Raw genomic sequence first — 27,134 nt, 5'->3', positions numbered from 1 at the left:
TGACAACATGTGTTGTGAAAAGCGCTATACAAATATATTTGATTTGATTTCATTTGAAGCAACATGACGTGGCGTGCCGCGTGATGGCGCTCTAATAATTTCGCACGCGCACGAAGCGCGGCGTCGCGCTCTTGTCCGGCTCCTGTCGGCTCGGTGATGTAATGAAGCAGAAGAGAGTAAAAATGGCGGAGAACAGCGGCACGGATCCTGCCGTGGAGAGGAACACCGAAGAAAACGCTGCCACCAGCGGCACCATTATTATGGTCACGGTGAAAACACCTAAAGACAAGGAAGAAATAGCGATCTCCGAGGATGCCTCCGTCTCACAGGTATCGTGAGTTAACCAGTCGGTGGGAGTTGTGTTTTTTGTGTGTGTCAGTCAGCTGGCCGACATGAACGGCTGCTTGAGCCGGAGCGGTGAGCTGGCTAGCCGAGGTTAGCCGAGCTTAGCCGATGTTAGCCGAGGCTAGCCTACGACGACAATCAACCCGGCGCGGTTCTCTCAAAGTAACGGCAAAAAAACTCGCGTGTAAAACACTACTGGGTGACAGTTAACGCCGTTAGTGTCGGTGTCCACGTCTGTGTGGCGGTGTGTTATTCGGTGTTGGCGCGGGGGTTCCTGTGTGAAAATGAGACGAGCTCGGCATGACGCTGTGAGTTTAGCTCCCCGCCCGTTAGCCGCCGCCGCGCGCAGCGCCCCGTCGTAGCGGCTATGGCGGCAGCCGACGGGACGAACCCCCCGCACCCGGTACGTACGCCGCCGGGCTCGGTGTCCGTCTCGGGCTTTGTGGCGGCTGTTTTTTTATTTTCTTATAGGACGTGTTACGGGGATGTGGGTTGTTTGGATGGTTTAATATGGTCATTGTTTATCCCACGGAGGCGGTTTCGGAGTGCGTACTCGAGAAGCGAAAGCGGAGCGGTTGGGTCGTTAGCCGCCTAGCTCGTTAGCACGCTAGCCCGTGGGCTAACTGTAGCTAACTGTAGCTAGCCGGCTCGCTAGTGGAGCTCGGAGAAGGTTCTGGCTGAAGAGCTCGACTGTTTGTCTCTGTCGTTTTCGCTTTTAGGTGTGTTTTATATAGCTAGCTAGGTGCCATGAAAATATTAGTTGAGCTTCAACTTTATTGTTCTTACTTGAATAATAACGCGTTATTTCAATTTTGGGGTTTTCTCTCATGTCTTTGTATTTCGCTCCCTAATGTTTGGGTTAACGTCGATCTAAATATTTCAATATAGATAACGATTCGGATATTTAGATGCAGTGTGGATAGATAAGAACTACGTATCAACACTTGTCTGCTCACACGGAACAACGATTAATTGATCCATAATATGTGCTATTTTGATTACAGTATTAGGCTTCAGATTATTTTGTTAAGATCAGTTGAAGCGATATTTTTCTGACTATCACAACAAATTCTATTAGTTACAAGGTAATGTAGAATTCATCAGACAGGAAATCGTATCAAAATATAGGTGAGATGTTTGTCTATCAGTATGGAAATGTGGTCTTTGCCTTACTCTGAGTAAGAGTAAGAATGTTTCATTAATGTTCTTTGTATCAGAAAAAAATCACATTGTGCAGTACCCTAGTTCTGGTCTTAGACTGATAGGCTTTCAGTGCTTCTCATAATCTGATAAGGGCTTTAGGGGTCAGTGTCTCTTGGAAAATTGGTTAAACCTAATTTGTTTGTAACAAAAGTTGATTTAACATTAATGTCTTCCTTATTTATAGTTTAAAGAAGAAATCTCCAAAAGGTTCAAGGCAAAGCAGGACCAATTAGTCTTGATCTTTGCTGGTAAAATCCTGAAAGATGGAGATACACTAAGTCAGCATGGCATAAAGGATGGCCTCACCGTTCACCTGGTCATCAAAACTGCACAAAAGTAAGACATCAACCATATGCTAGTGCCTCTTTTTGTTTTGTTTTGTTGGTGCTCTTGTCTATAACAGGTCATGGGTTGGAGGAAGCAATGTTTGTTCTTTTGGCATGGCATACTTTGCACGTTGACTCACATTACTTTTGATCCCCCCCCCCCCCCCCCCCCCCACTCCAGGGCCGCAGGTGCAAGCTCTTCAGCTGGTTCAGCCACCTCTGGTACATCACAGGTGAACAGTGGCAGTGCGAATGCTGCTAACCCAGGCCCAGCAGGCAGCCTGGGAACGTCGCAGGGCAGCGGGCCCTCTCCAGCCACCTCACAGCCGGCCAACATATTTAGTGAGTGCCTGTCAAGGCCACGTTTGCAAGGGTTTATAATCTGAGAGTTGCTCAGTTCTTGAGCAGTTCTCTAAGGTCTCACAGGGCTGTCCTGTCATCCCAGAGGAGAGTGAAGGAAGGCATTTTAAAATGGCTAAGTCAATGCAGAGTGAAAATGAAAGGAGGAATCTTCCTCTAAAGTGTAATGCCTAAAAGTTTAAATATGGGGATTTTAAGAGATCTGACATTTGTTTCATGGTGAGGGGGGGTTCCAAAAGGTTAGGTTGTTTTATTACTTTAGGTTTGTGAGAATGCCATGAAGTTTTTAAAAAGGGTTGTCATTTGGAAACTGCAATACATATTATACAAGTAACTGAGACATTTGTTTTGTCTTACGACAATGCCTAACAGACAAGCTTTTAGGAATTTGCTAGTTTACTGTAATGTACTTGTTTATGTTTTGTTTTTTCTACTCAAACGTTTCTAAGTAAAATTGCATTAATTTGCACCTTCTTATGTATATAAACAATGTTGAGTATATAGTAATAGTAAATTGAAAGGAGAGTTTGGACAAAGCTAAGGTGCGCATCTCTGCATAACTCTGACTCTCCAACTCCACTTCCTTGCTTCTCATGCTTGCATCCTGGTTCTGCTCAGCTGGGTTCGGTGACCTGTCCAGCCTGGCTAACTTGGGCATGGGCTCTGCCAACTTCATGGAGTTGCAGCAGCAGATGCAGCGACAGCTGATGTCCAACCCGGAGATGCTCTCACAGATTATGGAGAACCCTCTGGTCCAGAACATGATGTCCAACCCAGACCTGATGAGGCAGATGATCATGGCCAATCCGCAGATGCAGCAGCTCATGGAGCGCAACCCTGAGATTTCACACATGCTCAACAACCCAGAGCTGATGAGACAGGTGGGGGAGGAGAAAGGCCGTCTTAACTGTTAATGCAGTCTTATTTCGGGAGGCTTTTTTTAATCACTGTGGCAGATTATGCCTGGTGTCAATTTCTCCTACTGCAGTGGGGTGCTTGGCTTGTGGCTTGCAGATTTATGGCTGATCTGTGTATTGCTTGCATTTGGTAACTGGTCAACCATTCAATGGGCGCTTTTATCATCAGTTCTGATGCTTCATGCTTGCCATTTGCTCTTTAAGTAATGTCTGACATTGTTGTCTTTTGGTATGATTGGTCAAACAAAGCTATACGTTTAATATTTGGTACAGAGTAACTTTTTATAAAGCAATGGGGACAAGAGTATAATCCATACTCCAGTCACTTCTGACTACATGTACTGAATTTTTTGATGGCAGTCTTTGAAACAAAGAAAAAATTTTAAAAAAGGAAAAAAATCCTTTTTAAATCTATTCCCGTGTTGAGAAACTGTTGCACTAGCAACAGAAGCATTGTTCCTTCGATACAATAATAGATAACGGGTAGCGCACACATCTCAGATTTCCACACACAGGTACATTTTATTGTTCCAGAAGTGCATATACACCCTCTGGTGGCATTGCTTATGAAATCTAACTTGACATACAAGTAACTATGTTTCATATTGAATTCAGGGCTAAAATGTGTAAGAATGCATTTTATTTAATTTGTTAAAGTATTTCAGTTACAAATATGTCGCTGTGAGACCCGACTGATAATAAGATAAGATAAGATAAACCTTTATTGATCCCACGAATGGGAAATTCAGTTTCCCCAGGACCCCGGTGTAAAGCACCGAGAACCTAGAGTGGCCACACTTCAGGGTGCCACCGTACAGATTAGGGAGAAACATAGAGATAGACATTAGGAGGAGACAAAAAAAATATGACCACAGATTATTAATGTGGGAAAATGAATCCACAGACTTCCTTTTCACACCTTTGTGTAATACAACAAACCTGTTGAGTAAAGAACTTTTTGCACTTTGACTGGAAATCTACAAGTCATGTAAGATCGAGTGAATAATTTTGCCTTTATTTAGACAATGGAGTTGGCGAGAAACCCAGCCATGATGCAAGAGATGATGCGTAACCAGGACCGGGCGCTTAGCAACTTGGAGAGCATCCCTGGGGGATACAATGCGCTACGGAGGATGTACACGGACATCCAGGAGCCAATGTTTAGTGCTGCACGCGAGCAGGTCTGGAAGACATTTTTAATCTCTCCCTTTTACTGTGTATGTACAGGCGTGTGTGAGAGTTGTGCATTTTTGTTGAGAAATAATATGCATTCCATTTTTGTTTTGTCCAGTTTGGAAACAATCCCTTCTCCGCTCTGGGGGTTAACGCAGACAGCTCGGGGGCGCAGCCTTCCCGGACAGAAAACCGTGAGCCACTGCCAAATCCATGGGGCCCTCCAGACACCAGCTCTGCTGCAACTGGTACCACAACCACCTCCAGCACGAGCTCCACCACACCCAGCGTCTCCAACCCCCTGGGCATTGGATCCGCCAGCTTGGGCAATGGTACCCGCACCTACACAACCACCACGCCTGATCATTTCAGATGCATGGTGTATTGTTAAGTTATATTTGTAGAATGTTTGTTTGAAATTTGTAGAAACGGGCCAGATTCATAAAACTTCATTAACCATTCTGTGCCTTGTGAAATGTGACGGGTGTTTAATTCTTGTTAAGTGTGCGTGGTGTGGCAGTAGGTAGCACATGGATGTCAACTTATTGCACTAAATTCAGTGGTACCCCAAGTGAAAGCCATTCACAATCAACAAATAAAAGGCCTAAAATGGCCGTTCGACTGACTAACCCGAGTCATGAGATCAGTGGTATTCTGTAAACTGCCAGTTATGTAAAAATGTAAATTTTAACTTTCACCAAGATGGAAACTGCATGATCTTCTCAACCAAAGTTTAAAGCAGGGGTGCACAACATACGCCCCGCGGGTGCCTCCGTTGCGGCCCGCCGGTTGATAAATAATTTGGCCTGGCTTCATGCATGAATTTGAACGACGAACCAACAGTGTTGTTTTTTGGGCTATGTTTTAGTTGGGCTACCGCGGAAGTAAGTACACATTAAGAATCGATTGCGAAATAATTTGTCTCCATTTTACACTACTCGCTTATCCATCTTGGTAATATCATAATTGCTGCTAATGGATGGTGCTTTGAATGCTGCTGTTTTGGGCCAGAATGTCCCTTTGACGTTCTCCCATTCTTTGCTCCTGCTCTATTGTGCTCCTCTTTGTAGGTATATTCAACAGCCCCGGCATGCAGAGCCTTATGCAGCAGATCTCTGAGAACCCCCAGCTGATGCAGAACATGCTCTCTGCCCCCTACATGCGCAGTATGATGCAGTCCCTCGCCCAGAACCCGGACGTCGCCTCGCAGGTACACACGTCTTCCTCATCTAGGATTACTAGCGACAGTTGGCACCTATCAGATTAGAGCTGCACAAACACAAGTTTGCTAATCAACTGCTGCTCTTTTGTCATTTGGTTGTCACCTGAGGGAGATTTGGCCATGTTGTTAATTCAGAAAAGCCCAATGGTGTGTCGTGGTTTTGTATGTAAAATTGAGCACACGCATAACCTGCAGTATGTGGTCACGTTAAATAACAGTTGACCTGCGTGCTCCTCCTCCAGGTCTTGATGAACAACCCTCTTTTTGCTGGGAACCCCCAGCTACAAGAGCAGATGAGGCACCAGCTACCTGTATTTCTACAGCAGGTGGGTCCTGCTTACCCCAGCTGTTCATTTTCATATCCGAGCTCACACTGCAGCTGTTTTTCAGATGTTGGTTGTTGCCAGAGATATGTAATCTTGGTTTTCAGATGCAGAACCCCGAAGCCCTGTCGGTGATGACAAACCCGCGGGCCATGCAGGCTTTGATGCAGATACAGCAAGGCCTGCAGACCCTCCAGACTGAAGCTCCAGGACTCATGCCCAGGTCCGTATCTACAAACCAGGACCCCGTCCAGTAGTCTGAGTGTGGAACGTACCATAGAACACATCCTCTTTACTGGAGCTACTTCCTTTTCTGTGATCCATTACAGATAAATAAAACTTCCTACTCAGGTAGAGTTTTGATTGTTAAATGTGTCTGAGCTACTTGAAACTAGGTGTGGGCAATGCGGCAGAAATGCTATCCTGATACTTAAATATGTTTTCTCAATATGAGATATGTAATGTTATCACAATATTTGCTTTTTCTTGGGATTGCTAACAAGGAACAGATACGGTGTGTAAACATTTTATATATATAGTCTTCAGAAGTGATGAGGGAAAAAATTATAATTAAACAGAGAAAGACAAATGGTATTACTGGTATAATGGTAAATTAATTGTATACATGTTGTACATAATGGTATTACTGGTATAATGGTAAATTAATTGTATACATGTTATACATAATGGTATTATGGTATAATGGTAGATTAATTATATATATGTTATACATAATGGTATTATGGTAGATGTTTACAGGTTTTCTGTTTCAGTGTCTTTCATAGGGGGAAAAGTTCTTCTAAAAGAAAAGCATGCTGGGACATGGAAATATCATACTCCTTACCCTTTCATGCCGCTGTATCTTTTTTTTTTTTGTGCCTCCTGATTAACTTGCACAAACATTGCACTTTACTTTATACGGTAAGAAACCAACCTCCTGTGTCCTTCCTCTTTTGGCTGTAGTTTGATTGCTTCTGGGATTCCTGGTGGGATTCCTGGCGCAATTCCTGGTGGGATTCCTGCCGCAATTCCTGGTGGGATCCCTGGCACGATCCCTGGCACGATCCCTGGCACAATCCCTGGCGCGATCCCTGGTGGGATTCCTGGCGCGATCCCTGCGGGAGTTAATGCGACTCCTGAGAACCCTCCACCACCTGCCTCTGGACCAGGCTCCGCCCCTGCTGCTGGAACCAATCCAAGTCAACAGCAGCTCATGCAACAGATGTTACAGATGTTTGCCGGAGGCAGCGCATCGGTACAGCTAACAGCTGGTTTGATCTTAGAAAGATACCCAATTTTAAAAATGTGTTTACACATAATGGAGGTCAACAGTATAACACTAAGTAGCCTTAAGTATTTAATTCTCATCAGTTTTACCGTTAGAAGAAGGCGTTCTTATCTTACAGTATTTTGGCGTCTAATCGGTTCTGTCCTCACAGAGCCAGACTCCGGAGGTACGTTTCCAGCAGCAACTGGAGCAGCTGAGTGCGATGGGCTTCATCAACAGAGAGGCCAACCTGCAGGCCCTCATCGCTACCGGGGGCGACATCAACGCCGCCATCGAGAGACTTCTTGGCTCACAGCCCTCCTAAAGCGTGTCCTAGTGCTCCTGGTGCACAGGGCACCAATCACAGACAAGACATGAACACGGTCCATCACATAATATCTGACAAGCCCCCCCCTCCATCCCTCCTGTCGTCAATAGACTGAATTCCTGTTGCTTCTTTGTTTTGCGCGGATGATCTAAGAATTATAGGAAATTGGGATTTTCAAATTCGTATTCTTAGACGGGAAATAAAAACAAAATGAGATCACAATGGAATGACACAAGGCTAACCCTTCTTTCATTTATGACTGCGTCCCCTAAAATAGTGGGACAGTGTGTCTGTGAACCAAGTGTAGGTTATCATTCCTTATAATTGATACATACTCACTTGAGACACTACTTCATGGTTTCGGGGAGTAGACAAAGAAAGTTGATTTCCTAGGACAGAGGAACCCTTGTCTTTCATGAGGATGGTCAGTTTACTTTTTTTTTTTTTTTTTTTTTTTTCCCTCTCTCTGTCTCGTAAATCATGCCTGACTAAATCAGTATTTATTGCAGACATGTAGAGATCACCTTTTACTCCTTCATCACTCTTAAATTCACAGTTCTTTAAACACATCCTTCTCATTTGACATTGTTAATTGAGGTCTAATAGAGGAAGATGTTGGAATCCCTGTTTGAGAAGTATAACCGTCTCATGCAGTTGATTGCTTACTCTTCAGCTATTTAGAGAGGAATGAGGTTTGGAAGCGAGATTCAAGATAATTGTCATCTCTTTAGTCTTTTGCCTTTTATTAGGCGTGTGAATAAACTGTTGGAAAAGGCTTGTGGGTTATGGGGTAAGGTTGTAACAAGGCATCAATAAAATATTTCTCCGCTTATAAGCAGTGCTGAAAGCAGGCACAATTTGTTTTGACCATATCTTTATGCTTTGACATAGAAGTACTCTAGTGCGTGGAAAAGACTTGTATTGTGTATTGGATACATCATGCTACAATTGATCTGGCAGCAGCATGAAAGTGGTGATGCCAGTGGTGATGTTTCTGTACACCAGTCTCAGTGCTAACCAACAACAGTCTAATGGAACTAACAGTTGAGTTTTGATGTGAATTAAATTGTGTTCAACTTTGCTTTTTGCTGCACGTTCACGTCCATAATCCACTCTTTCGTCTCATTTGATTAATTACATTGCAATAATCTGAACTCGTCCTTGAGTTGGTATGTTTTATTTTAAACCAGAGAACTTGAATACACAAAGGGCATGAATGTGGTGAGAAATATGTAGATGAATGTGTATGTTCTCTCTGCTACTCTTCAATGAATAGGCTTACCCTGCTTTCTTGTTTGGTGTTACCTCATGTGTGAACCTGGGCCGCGTTTGGTAGGAATGTTCTAGAATGATTTACCATTAATAAGGGCCTGCATACTCACTGACTTGTTTGTTTGCATTTTCTCCACAATACATCCTGGGACTTTTCCCCCCATGTGTATTTACATATATGAAAGATCAAAAAAACCCATCTGGTTTCATATATGGTAGACTTGATCTGAAATTACTCTATATTAGATAATCTCTTCCACAATGAAGTTGATAGTGCTCATTCTTATCGCCTGAGTTAAAGACTTCAATGAGAGCCATTTTACAGTGAATATGGAGTTATCAGCAGTGTAGGTTTGAATAAAAATTTCAAATGGAATTTTACAATCCCTTAAAAAAGACTTGTACATGGTGTAAAAGGTTCTCATGTTGTCATTCTACCCACCGCCTGAGGCAAGGAGTACTGAGCTTCAGGTTAGATGTGATGATATGGTGGGTAATTGTGTTTTATTTCACTATATTTCAACTAGTTTACCATTTAAATAATCATTTAGGTTTACTTTTATAATACATACATTTAAAATGTCACCACTGAAAAGATAACCTATGAACCCAATGCCAAAAAAATCCTTTGCCTTGCTTTCACACTTACACACCAGTCCTCCTCTCCCCACTCCTTTTTAAAAAATGTTTTTTTCTTTATTTATTTTTAAGAACATTTATATTTAGGGTGTAGAGTCCATCTGTACTCCTGCCACAATCCATGTTTGCTATTTTCTAGCCCCTTTTCAATCACAGTATCAGATCAGCACCCATAGGTATGCCGTTACCATCCATGCTGATACCATTCAAATTAAATCCCGTCTACAGGGTAGACGTTGGCTGACAAATGTTTGCATGGCAACAAAGAGGCTACAGCTGGAAGCTTTACCCTTATAAATCTACATATAAGGTTTACCTAATAAAGTGTCCCGTGGGTGTAAGCTTGGAATAGTTATTTTTAATGCAATGTCGGCAAAAGGCACCTGTTTGAAAGTACTTTGTCTTCTCTAGTTAAGCGAAAAGAGAGGTTAACTGATTCTGTATGCATACACATCTAACAGTAACACTATTATATAATATTAGTAAACAATGGTATGGGATTCACGTACATGAAAACTACATCCCCCACAATTCCTTTCGCTCTTACAGGAGACACTGAACGGAAGTAGATGTCGCCTGATGTCTGAAAGTTTGGTTTAGCTAGATAGCTAGCAAACCTAGCTATCCTAGTATCTAGAAATATAGCAGTTTTCAGCATTTTGAGTGTTTCCTTTTGCAGCACAGCTATGTTGCGCCCAAAAGCACTGACTCAAGTTCTCAGTCAGGCAAACACAAGCGGAGTACAAAGCACACTGTAAGTATCCCTTTATTTGCAGATGTTAGCTAGGATAATGTTTTGGCTGGCTAGTTAACCTAACTAGCTAACTGGCATAGTGGCTAAATTGAATTTATCTAGCTTGTTACCATTATGGATGGTGTAATGTTCATGTGTCATTAAGGTGATGGAAATATTTAGATATTTGTCTAGACAGTTGTTTAATCGCTTCTGTTATAAATTAATCTGTGGGTTTTACGCTCTCTAAAGGTGGTTCAGTACTGTATAGAAGTTAACTAACTAATCGAAGATTTCTTCCTAAACTTGCTAGATTACTGAATAACGAAGGTTCGCTATTGGCGTATTCTGGTTACGGGGACACGGACGCCAGAGTTACTGCAGCTATTGCTAGTAACATCTGGGCAGCCTACGACAAAAATGGCCATCAAGCCTTCAATGAGGACAAACTAAAGTTTATTCTGATGGACTGTATGGTAAGAGTGCAGATTAAATCACAATTAGGGAAAGAAACGGAGCATTAGGGCCTTAAGACTTTCTTACCTGCCTTACTCCTTTCCCCTGTAGGCTTATATTTATTGAATGCAATAAAATATAATTTAGTAGTGTATTTTTTTTTTTGCCCTAAGGATAAAAGCCTGTAATTGTAATTGCAGGAAGGCAGAGTGGCCATTACTCGTGTGGCAAACTTATTACTGTGCATGTATGCCAAGGAGACTGTTGGCTTCGGAATGCTTAAAGCTAAGGTATGCTATAAATTGTTGAATAAACATTGTTAATGTTAAGAATTTAAAGAATCCCATGATGGTTGTGTGCAAATGTTTAACTGGAATACTTATGTTATGTTTTCTAGGCAGAGGCCCTGGTGGAGTACCTTCAGGAACCTTTAACTCAAGTGGCGGCATCATAGGAGGCCGATCTGTGTTCTCCCTAGAACTTAATCATGTGTTATGAACATTTACCTTGGTTTTCATGAAATTCTGTTCTTTCTGGCTTTATTTATTTGTTGAATTCTTTTTGATTGTTTGTTTTTTACATTTACTTGCATAAATTAAGATGTGCTAACAGTTTGACTGTGCTGTGTAATATGGACATTAGTCCAAATATATCTATATCTAATGAACCAGAATCTTGTTAAGTCATGATATTCCCCTCTTCTTTCTTTTCAGACATCTTATGTTTCTCCTGGTCTTTCTCAGTACCTTTTTGTTGTTGACCTATAAATTATCTGATTAAATCTTTGTCAGATTCTTTGTGCGTCCCACAACAGCACCTTATGTAAACATTTTTCATGGTGAAACACGAGTCTGCATTTTTGTGTATTGCCGTTGTGCAGCATTTATTCCAAATGTAGCATTTTAGTTGTCACATGCATATTGTCAGAGTTCTTTGTTGACTAAACGCATCGTTGCCGTTTGAACGTTTCGTGTGAGTGGGCTGCTGGGAGATGTAACCTGTTGGTTCAAAGTAGCTGAGTGTTTTCACTTAAAACATCAGCATTCTTGGAGGTGAATGCTTTAATGTTATTTTGGTGTATTACTAATGTAATATATTGCCACAAGTCAGCTTTTTTTCCTCTAGCAACATGCAAACTGCCTTTCTGGTTCTCTGTGTGATGCCCAAGTAAGACATTACATATCTTTATGCTTTTTAGCAAAATGTATGTGGATTCATACACAATTCATCCACTTTGCAAGGTGCCAGAAAAAGTAGGTATACCTGTTGATGCAATTTTTTTTAATGGTTGAAGAATATGGACCTTTTTCATATATTCATCTCAATGGTATGCATTTTAGGGATTTTCTGCAGTTTTTGTAGACTATGTAATTGAAAAAACATCTAGAGCCAACATTGTCTATATGTTCTCTGAAATTTGATCTTGGTTTCAAATGCTTAGTTACTGTACTACCTTTCTCTCTTGGTGCATTTTAGAATGTTTGCCATTTTGTTCTAAGCACATGTTGCACTGTTGGGGTGGGTGGAGGAAGAACAAATGAATCCTGTTAAAATGTGCTTGTAGTGTAAACCAGGCAGGGCAGGGGAACAAATGTGACCTGAATAAGGAAGTTACAAAACTTGGGTGACACAATAAACGTTTTCCGTATTCTTCTGTAACTGGTTTGTTTTAAATGCCTTTCAGGACAAAAATGCAAGGTCACGTTTCCTCGCATGTTGTCATGTAAGGAATACAGGTTTTCTATAACTGTCCTTGCCAAGATGTGTTCTTCCTGTCATATCTTGGTCATGTTTAAATATTTGGCTGATTTTCACAGTTTTTTTAGATACATAATTTTACATGAATTCCAGTGTCTTTTGGCACCAATATCTAGCATTTTGATTAAGCTTAAGATGTATGTTTTTCTGGTTAATGACATCATCTATGTAGAGCTAAAAGTAAACTTCCACATAGTAACAAGTCATTTAAGCTAGGGAGGGGCTCTTTCAAGCTAGGGGTGATGTTTTCCTACTCTAGGTACACTGTTCAGATTGGTTCTACCTGAAAACTAGGCGGGGCTAGATCTGGTCTGTCTTGCTATTGGCCAAGCAAGCGCAGCACCAGAGCCTGGTTCATATGACTGCACCTGTGCTTACCCTACTTGTTCAACCTGCTTACGATTGCATCACACACCCCAACCCCACCCCACCTCAGACCCAACGCACTTGTCAGCGGAAGTGCCTAGCCAAACATTACAGCTAGTTCCTTGTTCTAACAGGTGAAGTTCCTAACACACTGAGAAGTGCAGATATAGGTTAAATAGTTTCTAGAGCTGTTCATACTTGTCATTTTTGCTCTCCATTTGACACAGTGAACCGGTGCTGTGTTTGGTTACCTTTCTTGTTTTTTTTCTCATTCTGTACTCTGGAACTTTTACTAATGAACTTATTCAGATTGTGAGAAAGAGGAACTAATGTGAGGACGGAGAATGGGGTCAGACGAGGCCTACAACTTTGTCTTTAAAGGTGCGTCCCGAGTTTCCCCATCATCTTTATAGCTAATGTTTTCCTCTTTTCCTCCTTTTCCTGCTCTTCTTTTGCAAATTCAATTCTGTGTTTAAAGGAATTCTAAGGGAAGTATGCAATACAAAAAAATCTTAACACTGGAATATCATTAACAATGTTCAAAAGATGTTACCTGATTTTTATCTGATCCAGTTTCCATTATAACCACAAATTGACTGATCTCTGCTCTCGACCTACATTTAAAATTTTTACAGTCAATAGCACATTTATAGCAAAGTATCAATCTCTCTGCTCAACCAGACCTTTTTGTAAGTAATGTTACAAAGATGCTGTTGACAACTTAATTTTTTTCTTTCTTTTCTCTTTGTTTATATTCATGCTTGACCTCGGAGCATTCTCAAGCTGCAATTGTGTTTTGAAATAGCTTCATTATGAAATTCTGATGGCTGTTACTTTGCAGATAAAGAAGGAAAAATCTAACTATAATCTTGCTATATTGAAATATATATATATATATATATATATATATATATATATATATATATATATATATATATATATATATATATATAATAAGAAGAAATATCCATAATTATTTCAACTGCCTGCAGTTCTGTTTTGCTGTTGGGTAAGAGCATACAGGTTTTCCCTGCTATTTGTCTTGATTGTTTGATATCTGCTTTGTGTTGCCATGATCCTGTCATTCAGTTTTCCATGCCTTCAAGTTGTTTCCAAAGAGGAAATACTTAGTACACAGTATACCACAGTATATCACAATATGGTGATATATGCATGTCAAGCAGTAATTGTAACATTGTTCACATGAGGTTGTAAGGAGCATTTGGTGCACAAGATGTAACATGGAGACACTGGTGTGGTAGTTCAGTTTATTTGATAGAGAAGCAGGAATCACAGGTGTTTGGCCATGGGGAACTAAAGCCTGTGATTATTAATAGGATGACACCTGAAATACAAAAATAATACATCAAAATATTCAGTATTTTTGCCAGTGTAGAGTACTCCTACTCTGTGAAAGATTAGGTTAAACTAAAGATAGCTCTTGATAATGCTTCAAGGTCACAAAGCAGATTCGCCATAGCAACCAGGGTGATTTTGCAGATAGGTAATGGGGTAAGGAAGGAAGTGATTTTTTTTTTTACATCATACTTTCTAAAGCATGTAATAATGTAAAAAACAGCTACTCGATCAAGAAGCCTCCTGATTTGTTTCAGATGCTATAAAGGAGATTACACATCGTTTTCACGGTTCTCAGGGGTAGAACACTCAGCAGCTTGGCAGTCCAAATGTGTCCGTTCTGGTGTGAACTATTTCAGCCTTCAGTTGCCACAACAAAGTCAAACAAGACCTTGTTGTTTGCCACGGCCGTTGATTTCTCAGTCACCCTGATTCAGAAAAGCTTGGCTTTAAATTGCCTGGGATTTCAGTATTAACGGAATATTTGGATGGGTGTGATGTTTTCAGTTATGAAACATTCAGACGATATTGGCCTGTCTGGACATATCTCCACTCGTCACAGGGAGTGTATGATGAAAAGCATTTGAAACGGTTCAGCATTTACCAACAAAATGCCAGCAGCCCTGTTCTGATCAGATCTTTGGTCCAGTCTGCTTTAATCACCTTTTGGCCATTCAGGGTTCATTGTGGCTCACGGGCTCCTCTCTACTCAATTTCCCAGTGGTTCTGATAGGAGAATCGGGCGTAGGCAAGAGCAACTTGCTTTCACGCTTCACCAAGAACGAGTTCAACCATGACAGCAGGACAACCATTGGTGTGGAGTTCAGTACAAGGACCATGGAACTGAATGGTCTTACCATCAAGGCTCAGATCTGGGACACAGCTGGGCTGGAACGTTACAGAGCAATCACGTCTGCGTGAGTAGGAGCTACAGCTACGCAGTGTTTGTTTTTGTTCTTGAAATTTGACAAATTCAAAGTATCCTAGACTAAAAAGTGCACAATGCACTAAAATATTTAAAATAATTTTAGTCATCAAATCTAGATATTTCCCTAATTCACACCTGTGTGTTGCCATTGTGAAAGGTTACAAGATCTTCTTTAGTTGTTTTACTGGAAAGCTTTCCATGAATGTTTTGTTCTCAGGTCAACCCAAGACCTTCCCTGGTCAAGTTCTGATCATGTCCTGTCTTTTGAATCATCTTTCCCCTCCAGTTACTATCGTGGTGCGGTTGGGGCACTTTTGGTTTACGACATTTCAAAGCAACTGACGTATGAGAGTGCGGAGCGCTGGCTGAAGGAGCTTTATGACCATGCAGATCCTCACATTGTGGTTATGCTTGTGGGCAACAAATCAGACTTGGCATCCGTGAGAGCAGTATCAACCACAGATGCAAGGGATTTCGCAGGTAATGAACTTAGGATTCATGAGTTTGCAAATATGTGTTTATTAACGGAAGGTTTGGAGAAAACAGGAATGTACCTGTTTTCGTTTGATTTATTTTTCCTACCCTAAACAATATAACACTGCACAGTATGGTTTATCAAATGACATATCACATTCAGAAAAGCATGGCCTGCTGTTTATGGAAACATCAGCGTTGGAATCCACAAATGTTGAGACTGCATTCAACAATGTCCTCGTAGGTAAGTCCTGTATACTGTCAACACCTCATCTTGTATTTATGTACATTTTCTGTCCTTGTAGCCTTGGATCTGGGCAGCGGATACATTCAATATAATAAAAGTACGTCTCTTGCAGAGATCCACAAGAAGGTGAGCAGCAAACAGGTGACTCGTGGATCCATTAGTGCCGTGTCAATGTCCAGTCCCAGAGGTGGCCCTGATGACACTCAGGGGGAGAAGAAGCCCTGCTGTAGGAACCTGTAAGAACATTCCAGAAAGACAGTAGATATGACAGAGCTGACGGTTGTAGGTCAGAAGACTTCTCTCCCCTTGTGTCACAAAGGGACCTGGGAGATCTGACCATCCAGTGCCCTGCACTGCTCCATCGTCAGAAATTCAGAAAACCTTTTTCTGATGACTGATGTGCCCATAGCTGGTGTGACTGCTGTGTGATTATCATGAGAAAGTATTTTTGTATATCTTAGTTTAACAATAGTTGGAAAACATTTAAATTACTTTTAAATACACCATTTAAATAAAACTTTTATTGCCTAGTTTCATACAAACACTTCCAACATAAACATTTCTGAATAAGTGAGGAAGATGTTACATAATTTCATGTTTAACGTTTTGTAATGCTGTAGGTTTCGTTTTTGTCATTTAGGTTTAAGAAGGTTTAGCACTACATTTAAAACTTAAATCACACACTACATTTTTCTGTTACTACTGATTGATAAATTGTCAAGAGTTTAATGAACTTGAACTGATGGTTTGTAACTGTCATAAATAAACTGATCAAATAAGCTTATTTACACTTTAGAGTCATTTCTGTATATATATAACATTTTATTTGAATCACACCAAAACATTTCAACATCAAGTTCAAGATAATCAAAAATAAAAAAATTGCTTCTAAATAGACTTTACTGTACTATACTCAAACTTCAAATTCTCAAACTCCAAAAATGTTTTGAAGAGTCTTTGCCACTGTACTACTGGCCAACACAGTCAACGCTGAATAGTGATGTAAAATGGATATTGTTGTGAAGTGTGGCACAATTCAGGAAACCGTAATAAAATGATTTTATATACCAAAATGGCTGTTTTCATCAATTGTTCATCAAGGGTTTGTTTTCTGATGAAGAAGAGAAAGATGATGAGCTTGTTCCACTGTCTTCATTCTATCAGCTTAGGTTGTTCAAACACGCTTCATGGGATAACAGCAATGATATCAATGATACCAAGAGGACCACACTACTTCCTCCTAGTTTAAGTCTGCAGGACATGTGTGAACACACAGAACAACAGGATTCAGAGACATCCGTGCTGTATGGGGGAGGGGCTACCCAAAGCCTAACAAAGTCCTATTGGTCTTCTCTAAGTGCAGAGGTCAGCTGCAGCCACCTTTTTTTTTTTTGGTGCTAAAACCTCGGGGAGGAGCTGTTTGAAGATGCGGCAAAATCTACACTGTAATTTATCTTTGTCTTTGCCGGCCCAGATCTGCTGTCCAGGTAGGGGGATGGGGTACAGCACCAATGATGGCACATGAAAGAACACATAGGTACTGCTCTCAAGGAAAATATGAAGCTTCCAGATATTTATTTCTGTGTACCTGAAGAACCTGTCTGGTGCTCTCATGCAGCAAAGCAGTAAATAACAAAAAACTGAGGCTGAAGATTTGCAGAGCAGGATGGTGCAGACTGGCCCCTCTCACTGCTCCTTGCTGGAATTTGCCCCAAGCTCACATGACGCAGCTGGACAGATGGTGCTTGGTCTAAGCTTTTCCCTCCTATCTTGACCTTTGCCCCTGTTTAGTGCTCAGAACAAAAAAGGGTGTCAGTCTACCCAGTGTGTGCTGCAGGGATAAGTGAACGTTGAGAGAAACTGGCTTTCAGAGCAAGTTTTGGCATGCAGTGCCCCAGCTAGTACTTACCCAACACCACCCAAGTTAAAACATAGAGATGGTGTTGAGGGAATATCCTCTCTAGCCTCTCAAGCACACAGTTTTCCCAATCAGGTGTGGTCATTTCAGAGATCCCTCTATGCTGAAAGGGTTCTTGTAATGGCAAGTCAGCAAATCTGTTGTGGTTGACTCTCCTTCTGCCTAATTAGGCTGACAATCAGACAGAAACTGAATTATTCAAGGTTGAAGAAATGGGAGAATTTATGTTGAGCATTTGATGGTCTGAGATATGAGAGCTTTTGAAAACCAACAGTGTTTTAGGACTATGCAGAAAAGTGACTCAGTTCTACTGATTTAAAAACACACAGTGCTGCATGGACATGATTTGAATCTTTATATTTTCTCATTAGTGGTGGGAGCATCAGTAAATCAGATCAGCAGATCTCTGTTAAAATCATTAAAGTGTAGATTACTCTAAAAAGTGTTAAGTCTCTTTGTTTTTAAGTCTAAGTTGTTTAAATGTCTGTGTGTGTATCTCCCCCTCCTTCCTCTCTCTCTCTCTCTCTCTCTCTCTCTCTCTCTCTCTCTCTCTCTCTCTCTTTCTCTCTCTCTCTCTCTCAGAAATGTATTGAATTGTTTCACTAAGGCAAATCTCACTGCAACCCAGTCCTGAAATCCATCCCAGTTACAGTGTAATGTCTACCATGTTGCAGCCGATGCAAAGTTGTGCCAAGCACAATGCTTGTTGCCAAAACATCTGAACACCTAGCACTGCACTAAGTGATAATGGGTAAAACAAACATGAGGCTGACCACGGAGATTGGCTACAAGGTGAGCTTTGTATATGGGCGGCTCTGTCTCCACGCCACTTACTGTGCAGTCTGTCATCACAAAATGCATTCTTTTTTTACTAGTTACACCCTATTTAATCGTTATAAGCTTTATTTGATGGAAAGAAGTAAGAGTTATGAGGATTATTTTCTGAAACCTGTGGTATTATTCTTTGTTTTTCACAAAAACAGGTTACAAACAAAATGCTGGAAGAATGTCAAGAAAACCATGAAATGGTGCTTACAATGTGCAACAGTGCTCAAGAAGCCTATGCATTAACCAGATGGGGAAGAAATGGAATTCCGTGCTCCTATTAATTACTACACATTGGGCTTCTGTTAAACACTCTCTTGGAGGAAGCTTATTCTTTTCTTAAACTGTCTGTGACATCAAACATAATGTCAGGTTTATCTTTCTAGTAAAAAATAGCTTTTACTAAGCACTAAGTTTCAGCTCTAGCTCCTATATTGTCTGTTTGATAGAGCCTCATTCCGCACTCCACTGTCTTTGTAATTTAGCAATGTAGATTACAGATTTCAACTGTCTTTCAGATTAAATGTCACTCTGAGCAAATGTAATCTTTGTAAAGGGGTAAGGAGACTTCACCTACAACACACTGTATATGGAATAAATCCAGGGACCCGTCAACCAGTTATCATACAGTCATCATTAATTTATTTCTGGTGAGTGATATAGATGCATGTAGGAATGGCTTCAGGTTAAGTGGCATATCAGGGTGGGACACTCAATATTAAGTTATTTGCAAAATGTACACTGACAGTTTCATGAGACTGTCACAAACGTTTCGACAGTCTGCCAATTATTATGAAACTTTTACTATTATGAAACTCTTATTTATGTGCTCCTGTTGAATCAGACAGTGGCAAACAGTGATGGGGAGTGCTTGTGAAAACATGGGCCTGTTAATGGACCAGAAATAGAGACGCAGCTAGAGCACAGAGCAGAGATATAACAGAGGAATAAACAAAATGGGCCTACAGGACAGTGGGGTAGGAAGGGCAAAATAATTACCCAGTAGAACGTTGAGTGGCACTAATCCAGGAGCCACTGAAGAAAGGACTGAGTCCAAAGCTCAGAGTTTTGGGTAGAAACATTCCTAAATCCAAACTCCTTAGATGTTAGAAGGGATAGGGAGGAATCATTTATTGATTCCCAGAGGAAAAAAAATGCCTTCTGCTCAAACTGAAAAGGAGTTTGCTAACACTGAATTGTCACATTCATGATATTTGTGTGTACTATTTGTAAAAATGCCATTTCAACTGAATTGAGATGGTCAAAATGTATTTTTCATGTAGCACTAATTTAAAGTCAATACTGCTTTATTAAACTTTTATAATATATTACAACACACTGTATATGGAATAAATCCAGGGACCCGTCAACCAGTTATCATACAGTCATCATTAATTTATTTCTGGTAAGTGATATAGTGGACTGTAATTAATTATCATAAACTGATATATGCCTACTTTTCTATCTGTGTTATTTTACTCAAATCCATTAATTTCATCTTTGTATAAAATGCTATGTTGGTAATAGGCTACAGTTGCATACAAAACAAAACTGTAGTTGTACCAATGCAGCGGTAATAAAGGGGTAGTGTGGTTAGACTGTTAGTGAAGTGTCACATACAGGGAGATTATCCCGAATCTCTTATGAAGGCTGAAAAGGCTCCTCGTTGGTGGAAAGGGGCTAACAGCAAGCCTATTCATTCCGGGGTGATTCAATAAAAGCGAGGAGGTTCCTTTAAAAGTAATAACTCGTCGTTGCATCCTACGTGGCATCTCAAACGCTGTTTTGCTGTATTGCACTGTTATTGGTAGTCCGAGGCTTCCGACTGTAAACTTGTGACAATGACGTCGCACACCTGCAGAACTCACGAGATTCGGTCATCTGGGGCCCATTGTCAGACTGACACGTAAATCAACCAATCAAAAAAGGGGCGGGTGTTAACGGACCGAATTTCACCATTACGTCAGCACTAGGAAGAAGTTGGCCGAGCTAGCTGACTAGCACAGAAACTTTAGTGACGCAGACGTACCAACCAAGCAATACAGCAAAGCTTTGCCTTAAAACAGAGTTGAATTGTTATATTTTAAAATTAGTTTATCTTTACGCCTGTACGTTGTGCAGTTATACAATAAATAGCCAACAGGATTGCGTATAACGGCATGCACTTCCTTGTTTTTAAACCGGCGAGTTGATTGAACGGGGTAGGTAGCTAGCTAGCTTCATGACAAGTTTCTTTGACGCTATTAGCTAGCTGATGTTAGCTGTCTTGGTGTCAACTCTCAAAGACAACCCAAAAGTATCGGCCTCGCAAGTTATTCATCTTTCAACAAGACAGGACGCCTGGAGCAATGACGGGTAGAGAAGAAGAGTATGACTATCTTTTCAAAGGTGAGTAACTAGGTATGTAGCTGGTTAGATGGTGACCCAGCCAACTAGTTCCCTCAGGTACCTGACCAGCTGACGTCCTTCTGCCACAGGTAGAAAGGTCTTTAAATAGTAAAATATAGCTAGCTAATACTTGCTCGATTCAGAGTCCATTCTGCTAATAAAGTATTTTTCGTTATCATGTAAGATAACTCACTACTTGCATGTCTTTTTTCATTTACAATGTTGCTCTGAAGTTATTAGCTAGCTGCTCTGGCTCAAAAGACACAGGCTTGCATTGGCTGAGGCATGTGGTACAATTCATGTGGATGAGGAGTTGATGACATTTGATACTTTTGAATTTAAAAAGTACCCCCAAAATAGTAGATTGTTGAATTAACTATGTAGCTTCCTTTCACAGTACCTCATCATATTATATGATCAACTTACTCTAACAACTCGCGCATGAAAATTACCCAGAGTTGCATTTTTGTGCTCTTTCTATTCTTCCAGAGAAATGGCTTATGGAAATTACGGTAAAGGATTGTCCTTTACCATGTTTGATCAGTAAGAGTTGGAGTGAAAAAGACAACTATGAATAGAAAACTTAACATGTGTACCCTTTGTTCTTAAGCGGAAGGGCCTCGGATGCGGTAGAACTGGAAAGACCTGCATAAATTTCTTTCTCAGCATGTTTTCTACACAGAGCCTTGAAAAGAGGAAGACCCAAACCATTTGGGGCGGTTAGATTCATGATTGCTTGCTTAGTTCTTGTTAAAATAGACTAGATAATGGTAATTGAGTCATCCTCTGGTATTGCATCTTCTGAACACTTTAGGTAAAGTAGGGATTTGTAAGACGGGATGTCAGGGTGTTTCAGACTTGCCTTTAATCTTCCTCTTGGGGTATTTTAAACAAAGAGCTCCACCTTTAAATTCCTTGTGCACTCCTTATGAGTCATTCATTGCTAATAAGCAACTGCTTAGCCCTCTGTCTAGAGCCTGTTCCTGCTGAATAGCCAGTTGACCAACTTTTTGGTTTTAGTTAAAGCATATTCTCACCATGCTTATGTTCATCTAGTTGTCAGTGGTTAATTTTTGTTTTAGTAAAACACTTTGTGTGGCACACCGATATGTAAATGAATCTTTATTAAATATGATTATTAGACATTTAGTCACTTAAAGAAAAGACAATGAGGCACATTTCTATGAGGCACATTGGTCAGAATTAAATTTCCTAGTAAATTCACCACCTATTATGTTATGGCAACAGCCATACTCTGCATTTTAGAACAGGTGATCTTTAAAAAAGGAAGTTGCGTAGTGTTTGCCCTTAACAACCTTTATTGTTGAAACTCACCCTCTCACTTCATAAAATGACTCACACGGCCTTGACATGAGCAGTCCCTTTCAAGTTCCTTTATAAAAGAAATGTAAACCAAGAAAAATAATAATTTTCCACTCAATATTCCTCCTCTTAAAATGTAGAATTTCACTGACTGCCATCTTGAAATATCCGCAGTGGTGCTGATTGGAGATTCCGGTGTTGGGAAGAGCAACCTGCTGTCCCGCTTCACGCGCAATGAGTTCAATCTGGAGAGCAAGAGCACCATTGGCGTCGAGTTCGCCACTCGCAGCATCCATGTGGAGGGCAAGACCGTCAAAGCCCAGATTTGGGACACAGCGGGCCAGGAGCGGTACCGTGCCATCACCTCAGCGTGAGAATTGTCTCTTCATTGGCAGTACTTTTGCCCCCGAACACGGAGTTCAGCATGTAGTCCTTTAGTTGGTCTGTGAATCCCAGAGTACTTTCAGGTGTAATAATCAGGTGTAATAATATGACTTGGCGAAGAAGAGGGTCATCCAAGATTACATTTATACTTGAGATGTACAGTGATGTCAAGCTAACTTGTGACTATAGTTTTTATTCATTGTTCACCAATTTGGTTGGTTTAGATATGTTCATATGTGTTTTCAACCATGGGTGACTGGAAACAAAGTGCCTGCCTTTTATACACTGTTCTTCTGCATTAGTATTGTTTAGCTGAGCAACATTTTAAATGTCTTTAAGGGCTGTGGTTTGCTTGCAGGTACTATCGCGGTGCTGTGGGTGCTCTCCTGGTATACGACATTGCGAAGCATTTGACATATGAGAACGCCGAGCGCTGGCTGAAGGAGTTGCAGGACCATGCCGACAGCAACATCGTCATCATGCTGGTTGGCAACAAAAGTGACCTGCGACACCTAAGAGCTGTGCCTACCGACGAAGCCAAGGCATTCTCAGGTCAGTTTGAGAAAGTTTTACCTGAGAGATTAGTGCTTAGACCTGTTGGCAGTATTTAATCTTAATACGTGTTTTCAGAGTTTTGTTTGACTGTTCTACAAAGACCAAAATAATGGTCAGTAGATCATATTGTACAATGGTACAATATTTAAATATATACTAAACAATATATACTAAGAAAGACAGGCGGGTGACTGAAGTTCTGAACCTCATGTCTACTACACTGGAAAAAGCATTTCACAAAAATGCTTAATGTTCTGAACTTTTGTGGCTTGTGTGTGTCTTTCAGAGAAACATGGGCTTTCATTCCTCGAGACCTCTGCTTTGGACTCCTCTAATGTAGAGCTGGCCTTCCAGACTGTTCTCACAGGTCAGCACTTGTGATGCTCAATTGCATGACCCCAAGAAGATATCCGCCCTGAAGAAGCCTTCCACAGATTTTATTTTTTTGCCATTAGGTGGCAGCAAATTCCAAGCTACCAATTGGTACAATCTTCTGTGAATGAAAATGTTTTTTTTCGGGTGGAAAAATTAGTAATTGATTTAGTGAAATGTAGAGTTTGAAAATTGTTCTGACCGAGAATGCTAAGGAAGATTTCCGATTTAGGTCAACATCACAATGTTATTTTAATTTACTTTATCTGAATTGAATCAAGTTTGTTTCATTTTATGCCAGGTTAGTCACTCTTAAAGGTGTTGTCACCACTCACTGAGGGCAATCACTCACTTTTTATGTGTGTGTCTTTTCCTCCCTCTGTACCTTTCACACTCTACCATGCAGCAATCTACCGCATTGTTTCACAGAGGCAAATCTCAGGGCGCGGTGATGCCGATTTCTCCCCCAACTCCAACGTAGTACCCATCACGGTGCAGCCTACCCAGAGCTCGGCTAAGCAGAACGCCTGCTGCCAGAACAACTGACCAGCCACCACAGCACCATGGGATTGTGGGTAAAACTGACACCAGGCTGTCCATGGGGATGGGCCGCTAGACAAGCCCTGTACCTGACCAGCTCTGCTTAGTTTGTGATGTCACTCACTATGCAGTCACTATCAAATGCAATAATCGGTTGTTCTCTAATTCGGCAAGTTTTAAGCTTTAATATAGGGCAAAGAAGAAACAAGGATTTTTCTCCATGGACTGAGATGTTGCTTTTCATATTTTTACACTAATTCGCATTGGCCTTTGGGAAATAATTTGTTCTTATGCACTTTTGTCCAAACTAGTTACATTCAAAATGCTGTAAGGACGCTGACCATCAATAAATAGTGCTTAGAATGTGCAACATTACAAACCTATGCATTACACAGTTTGACATGAAAGGGAATTCTATGCTTTTATTAACCACTACACATTGGGTCTAGCTCCTTTTAAACACACTCTTGGAGGAAGCTTATTCTTTTCTCAGAACGTCTTTGAGAAAAAACACAATGTCAAGTTCACCATTCTGCAAAACTCAAGAAGTGATGTAAACCCTCTATTTATTTAATATACTGAAATGTTTTAGATTGCATTGCTGAGATTATAACCTGAGAACCTGTGGATAGTTTTTATGTTTGTTTTTTTACTTAGGAATGTAGTTTTCATGTGGTGGAATTTTCTTGTTCATATGAGATCATTATTTTATTTAAAGGTTTATTAATTATATTGTCTCCAAGGGTATACCCCAATGGGAATTAATCCATTCACTTTCTTTATGTGGCATTATACATATTGGTCAGCAATGAGGACCTTGTAAAGTAAGTGCCTGTGTCTGTTACTTTATGCACTGCAGAGATCAATATTTCTTTATTTTCCTGCATTTTGCTCAATATGTGCTGTGCTTCTCAGATTGGCTGGATGTCTATGGTCAGACTGAAAACATGCACATTGGGTTTTTTGACCACTTTTGTTGAGGACATTTGCTCTTCCTCATTTGAATGGATGGGTCTGGTGTTGGTGGCCTTTCTGTGTGTTGTCCTTTTGGTAATAGTCATTTAACCTTTTTTTTCTGCGGCTGGAAAACTCAAGAGGCAGGGACTGAGGCAGAGGCAGATAGAAACCCATCTCGCATGGGGAGGCTCGCCCTCTAGGTGGACATATTGTGTTGCAGAACCGAGCAACAGCAGAGCTGGGAGCTGCTCACTGAGGAGTTTCTGATGTACTGGAAGGGGCTTGACTTACTGTAAGAGAAATCCTTATTGCCCACCCCTATTATCTGCCGTATGTAACCTGAAGAACGCCATACCCTTGGGGATCTCTGTTAATTGTCATCTCTCTCTCTCTCTCTCTCTCTCTCTCTCTCTCTCTCTCTCTCTCTCTCTCTCTCTCTCTCTCTCTCTCTCGCTCTCTACCTCAGCCTTTTTTTCTGTAGTTGTGGTTGTGGCCATAGCTAGGTTGTCTGGCAAAAGGCATGGACGATTGAACTTGGAGTTAATGCAGAAAAAGAGACCTGTGATAAAGACTAATTCCTACTGTAATGCTCTTCTTAATACAATGATGCAAACTTTTTCCCTTAAATGTCTTGTCATGACAGTCGAGACTATGGCATTGCTAGTTTGGAGGACCACCTATTTACTACTGTTTGTGTTGTCCAGTGACTCAAGAAAATAAATAATTTTGTTGTGTTAAACAATGTCTTGGTGTCTACACAGCCAATATAAATGAGGTTGGGATTTGTCATTGATTAAGCTACTGCTGAATGAAAATCGCAGCATCCTACTTGATGGTTTGCGATTGAACTTTTATTGTTTGCTCTGAAATAATTTGTCGGCGATCTCTAATCTTGGGTTTTCTTTAAATAGGTCACAGTAGTACCATTCACCCAATACATGTGTCAGTTAATGGTGGCAACAAGTTACTATAGAACTTTACAATCCTACTTCATTGCACTAAGAATAGAATGTTACATGCTGATGTGAAATCAAGGTTTGCTGTGCTCTTCAAGGAACCATTGTCTCCTGTGGGATTCGGCACAGAAAAGCACATTAAACCTTGTTTTGTTATCGTAGCTAGATGTTATCGTAGATAGATGCTAGATGCCTGTCCATGTGACCTGACGTAGTACTGTAACCTACAACTAAAAGGAACAAGACTTGACTTGCTGTTCCTTTAAAATGAGTGGCAATCACATGGAATGGTTATATCTGTATTTTTTTGCATTTAATATAAATAAAATTTATTTGCTTTTAGCTATTTGTCTCATTAGTTGAGCACTGGATTGTAGAGCACAAATTTAAACAACTTGGGAGATTATTAAATTTGTTTTATTAGAAACATTTACAATACATTTCTGAAAATAACAAAAAATCAAAACTAATATGGCATAGATACATTGATCAAATATTAAAAAAATGAAACTCACAAAGAACATATGCTAAGAAATAAACCTGCAATTTTGTATGCCTCATGTGGACACAACACCAAATGACAAAGTTAAAAGAATACTTCCGAAGCATTGGCTAGCCAAGACTATGGTATGGCAAACAGCAGGAGACGCTGGTCCAAACTAATGCACTAAGACAACTACATGAGTTATATGAAACACTTCTACTGTGTTGGAAGATTCTGAAAGCTATCAAAGACAGACTGTTGGAATGGAATTACCCATCCAAAGCAAGACCAAGAAAATCCTCACCCCAAAGCCCCCTTGTGTCTGTATCATACTGAAAAACATATCACGCTACACAGTTACCTTTGCCATTACGAAGTCAAAACAGTTCCGTTACACTTTCACCATAAAGTAAGAGCTGAGTCTCTCCTTTTCAATGCAAGCCTGAAAAAACAAGCCACTGTTATGTTACGCGTTTAAAGTGATGGTGAAATTCTACAAGCGAATAAAATAAAAAAGTCATCATCAGCCCTTCAGTATATTGTGCACAAATGCTTCCACTTGTATGCGACATAACATTGTCAGTACTGTTGTCCAAGCCTGGTGACGACACAATACATGCAAACTACTGATTTTATGGAATATTTGATTTTATGTGTTGTGTGTGCTGAAACTAGCACAGATCTACTAGATTCCATTCAAATAAACAGTTGAATATTCATTTAAAAGAACATTTTCTGA

At 40.5% G+C, this 27,134-nt stretch overlaps 4 protein-coding genes across 4 annotated transcripts; all 4 read left to right on the top strand.

Annotated features, from left to right (window-relative positions):
* Positions 1-161: 161 nt before the first annotated feature.
* On the top strand, positions 162-8,845 carry ubqln4 (ubiquilin 4). The gene is made up of 11 exons (XM_077012559.1): positions 162-329; positions 1,733-1,884; positions 2,056-2,216; positions 2,853-3,115; positions 4,174-4,332; positions 4,443-4,656; positions 5,395-5,534; positions 5,789-5,872; positions 5,977-6,092; positions 6,833-7,124; positions 7,309-8,845. Exons 1-11 carry the CDS (start codon positions 162-164, stop codon positions 7,459-7,461), a joined length of 1,902 nt encoding a protein of 633 aa, XP_076868674.1. The 3' UTR covers positions 7,462-8,845.
* A 1,057-nt stretch (positions 8,846-9,902) lies between these two features.
* Positions 9,903-12,223, top strand: lamtor2 (late endosomal/lysosomal adaptor, MAPK and MTOR activator 2). Its single transcript, XM_077012560.1, has 4 exons — positions 9,903-10,129; positions 10,422-10,584; positions 10,765-10,854; positions 10,962-12,223. The coding sequence occupies exons 1-4, from the start codon at positions 10,062-10,064 to the stop codon at positions 11,016-11,018; spliced, it is 378 nt and encodes a 125-aa protein (XP_076868675.1). The 5' UTR covers positions 9,903-10,061; the 3' UTR covers positions 11,019-12,223.
* A 561-nt stretch (positions 12,224-12,784) lies between these two features.
* rab25b (RAB25, member RAS oncogene family b) lies at positions 12,785-16,477 on the top strand. Its single transcript, XM_077012558.1, has 5 exons — positions 12,785-13,069; positions 14,766-14,961; positions 15,259-15,452; positions 15,610-15,690; positions 15,806-16,477. Exons 1-5 carry the CDS (start codon positions 13,033-13,035, stop codon positions 15,931-15,933), a joined length of 636 nt encoding a protein of 211 aa, XP_076868673.1. The 5' UTR covers positions 12,785-13,032; the 3' UTR covers positions 15,934-16,477.
* A 3,920-nt stretch (positions 16,478-20,397) lies between these two features.
* On the top strand, positions 20,398-26,253 carry rab11al (RAB11a, member RAS oncogene family, like). Its single transcript, XM_077012557.1, has 5 exons — positions 20,398-20,824; positions 22,322-22,517; positions 22,890-23,083; positions 23,373-23,453; positions 23,865-26,253. Exons 1-5 carry the CDS (start codon positions 20,785-20,787, stop codon positions 24,002-24,004), a joined length of 651 nt encoding a protein of 216 aa, XP_076868672.1. The 5' UTR covers positions 20,398-20,784; the 3' UTR covers positions 24,005-26,253.
* Positions 26,254-27,134: the final 881 nt, after the last annotated feature.

Source organism: Brachyhypopomus gauderio, chromosome 7 (genome assembly GCF_052324685.1).
Source record: "Brachyhypopomus gauderio isolate BG-103 chromosome 7, BGAUD_0.2, whole genome shotgun sequence".
NCBI lineage: Eukaryota > Metazoa > Chordata > Actinopteri > Gymnotiformes > Hypopomidae > Brachyhypopomus > Brachyhypopomus gauderio.
The sequence above is the reverse complement of the archived record's forward strand: the minus strand, read 5'-3'. Positions and strand labels throughout refer to the sequence as shown.

Coding starts and splice junctions, on each gene's coding strand:
- ubqln4 (XM_077012559.1), top strand. CDS start 162: ATGAAGCAGAAGAGAGTAAAAATGGCGGAGAACAGCGGCACGGATCCT. Junction 4,657..5,394: donor ATCCGCCAGCTTGGGCAATG/GTACCCGCACCT, acceptor TCCTCTTTGTAG/GTATATTCAACAGCCCCGGC. Junction 6,093..6,832: donor GCTCCAGGACTCATGCCCAG/GTCCGTATCTAC, acceptor TTTTGGCTGTAG/TTTGATTGCTTCTGGGATTC.
- lamtor2 (XM_077012560.1), top strand. CDS start 10,062: ATGTTGCGCCCAAAAGCACTGACTCAAGTTCTCAGTCAGGCAAACACA. Junction 10,585..10,764: donor TTATTCTGATGGACTGTATG/GTAAGAGTGCAG, acceptor TTGTAATTGCAG/GAAGGCAGAGTGGCCATTAC. Junction 10,855..10,961: donor TCGGAATGCTTAAAGCTAAG/GTATGCTATAAA, acceptor TATGTTTTCTAG/GCAGAGGCCCTGGTGGAGTA.
- rab25b (XM_077012558.1), top strand. CDS start 13,033: ATGGGGTCAGACGAGGCCTACAACTTTGTCTTTAAAG. Junction 15,453..15,609: donor AGATGCAAGGGATTTCGCAG/GTAATGAACTTA, acceptor TATCACATTCAG/AAAAGCATGGCCTGCTGTTT. Junction 15,691..15,805: donor ATTCAACAATGTCCTCGTAG/GTAAGTCCTGTA, acceptor CGTCTCTTGCAG/AGATCCACAAGAAGGTGAGC.
- rab11al (XM_077012557.1), top strand. CDS start 20,785: ATGACGGGTAGAGAAGAAGAGTATGACTATCTTTTCAAAG. Junction 23,084..23,372: donor CGAAGCCAAGGCATTCTCAG/GTCAGTTTGAGA, acceptor TGTGTCTTTCAG/AGAAACATGGGCTTTCATTC. Junction 23,454..23,864: donor CTTCCAGACTGTTCTCACAG/GTCAGCACTTGT, acceptor TCTACCATGCAG/CAATCTACCGCATTGTTTCA.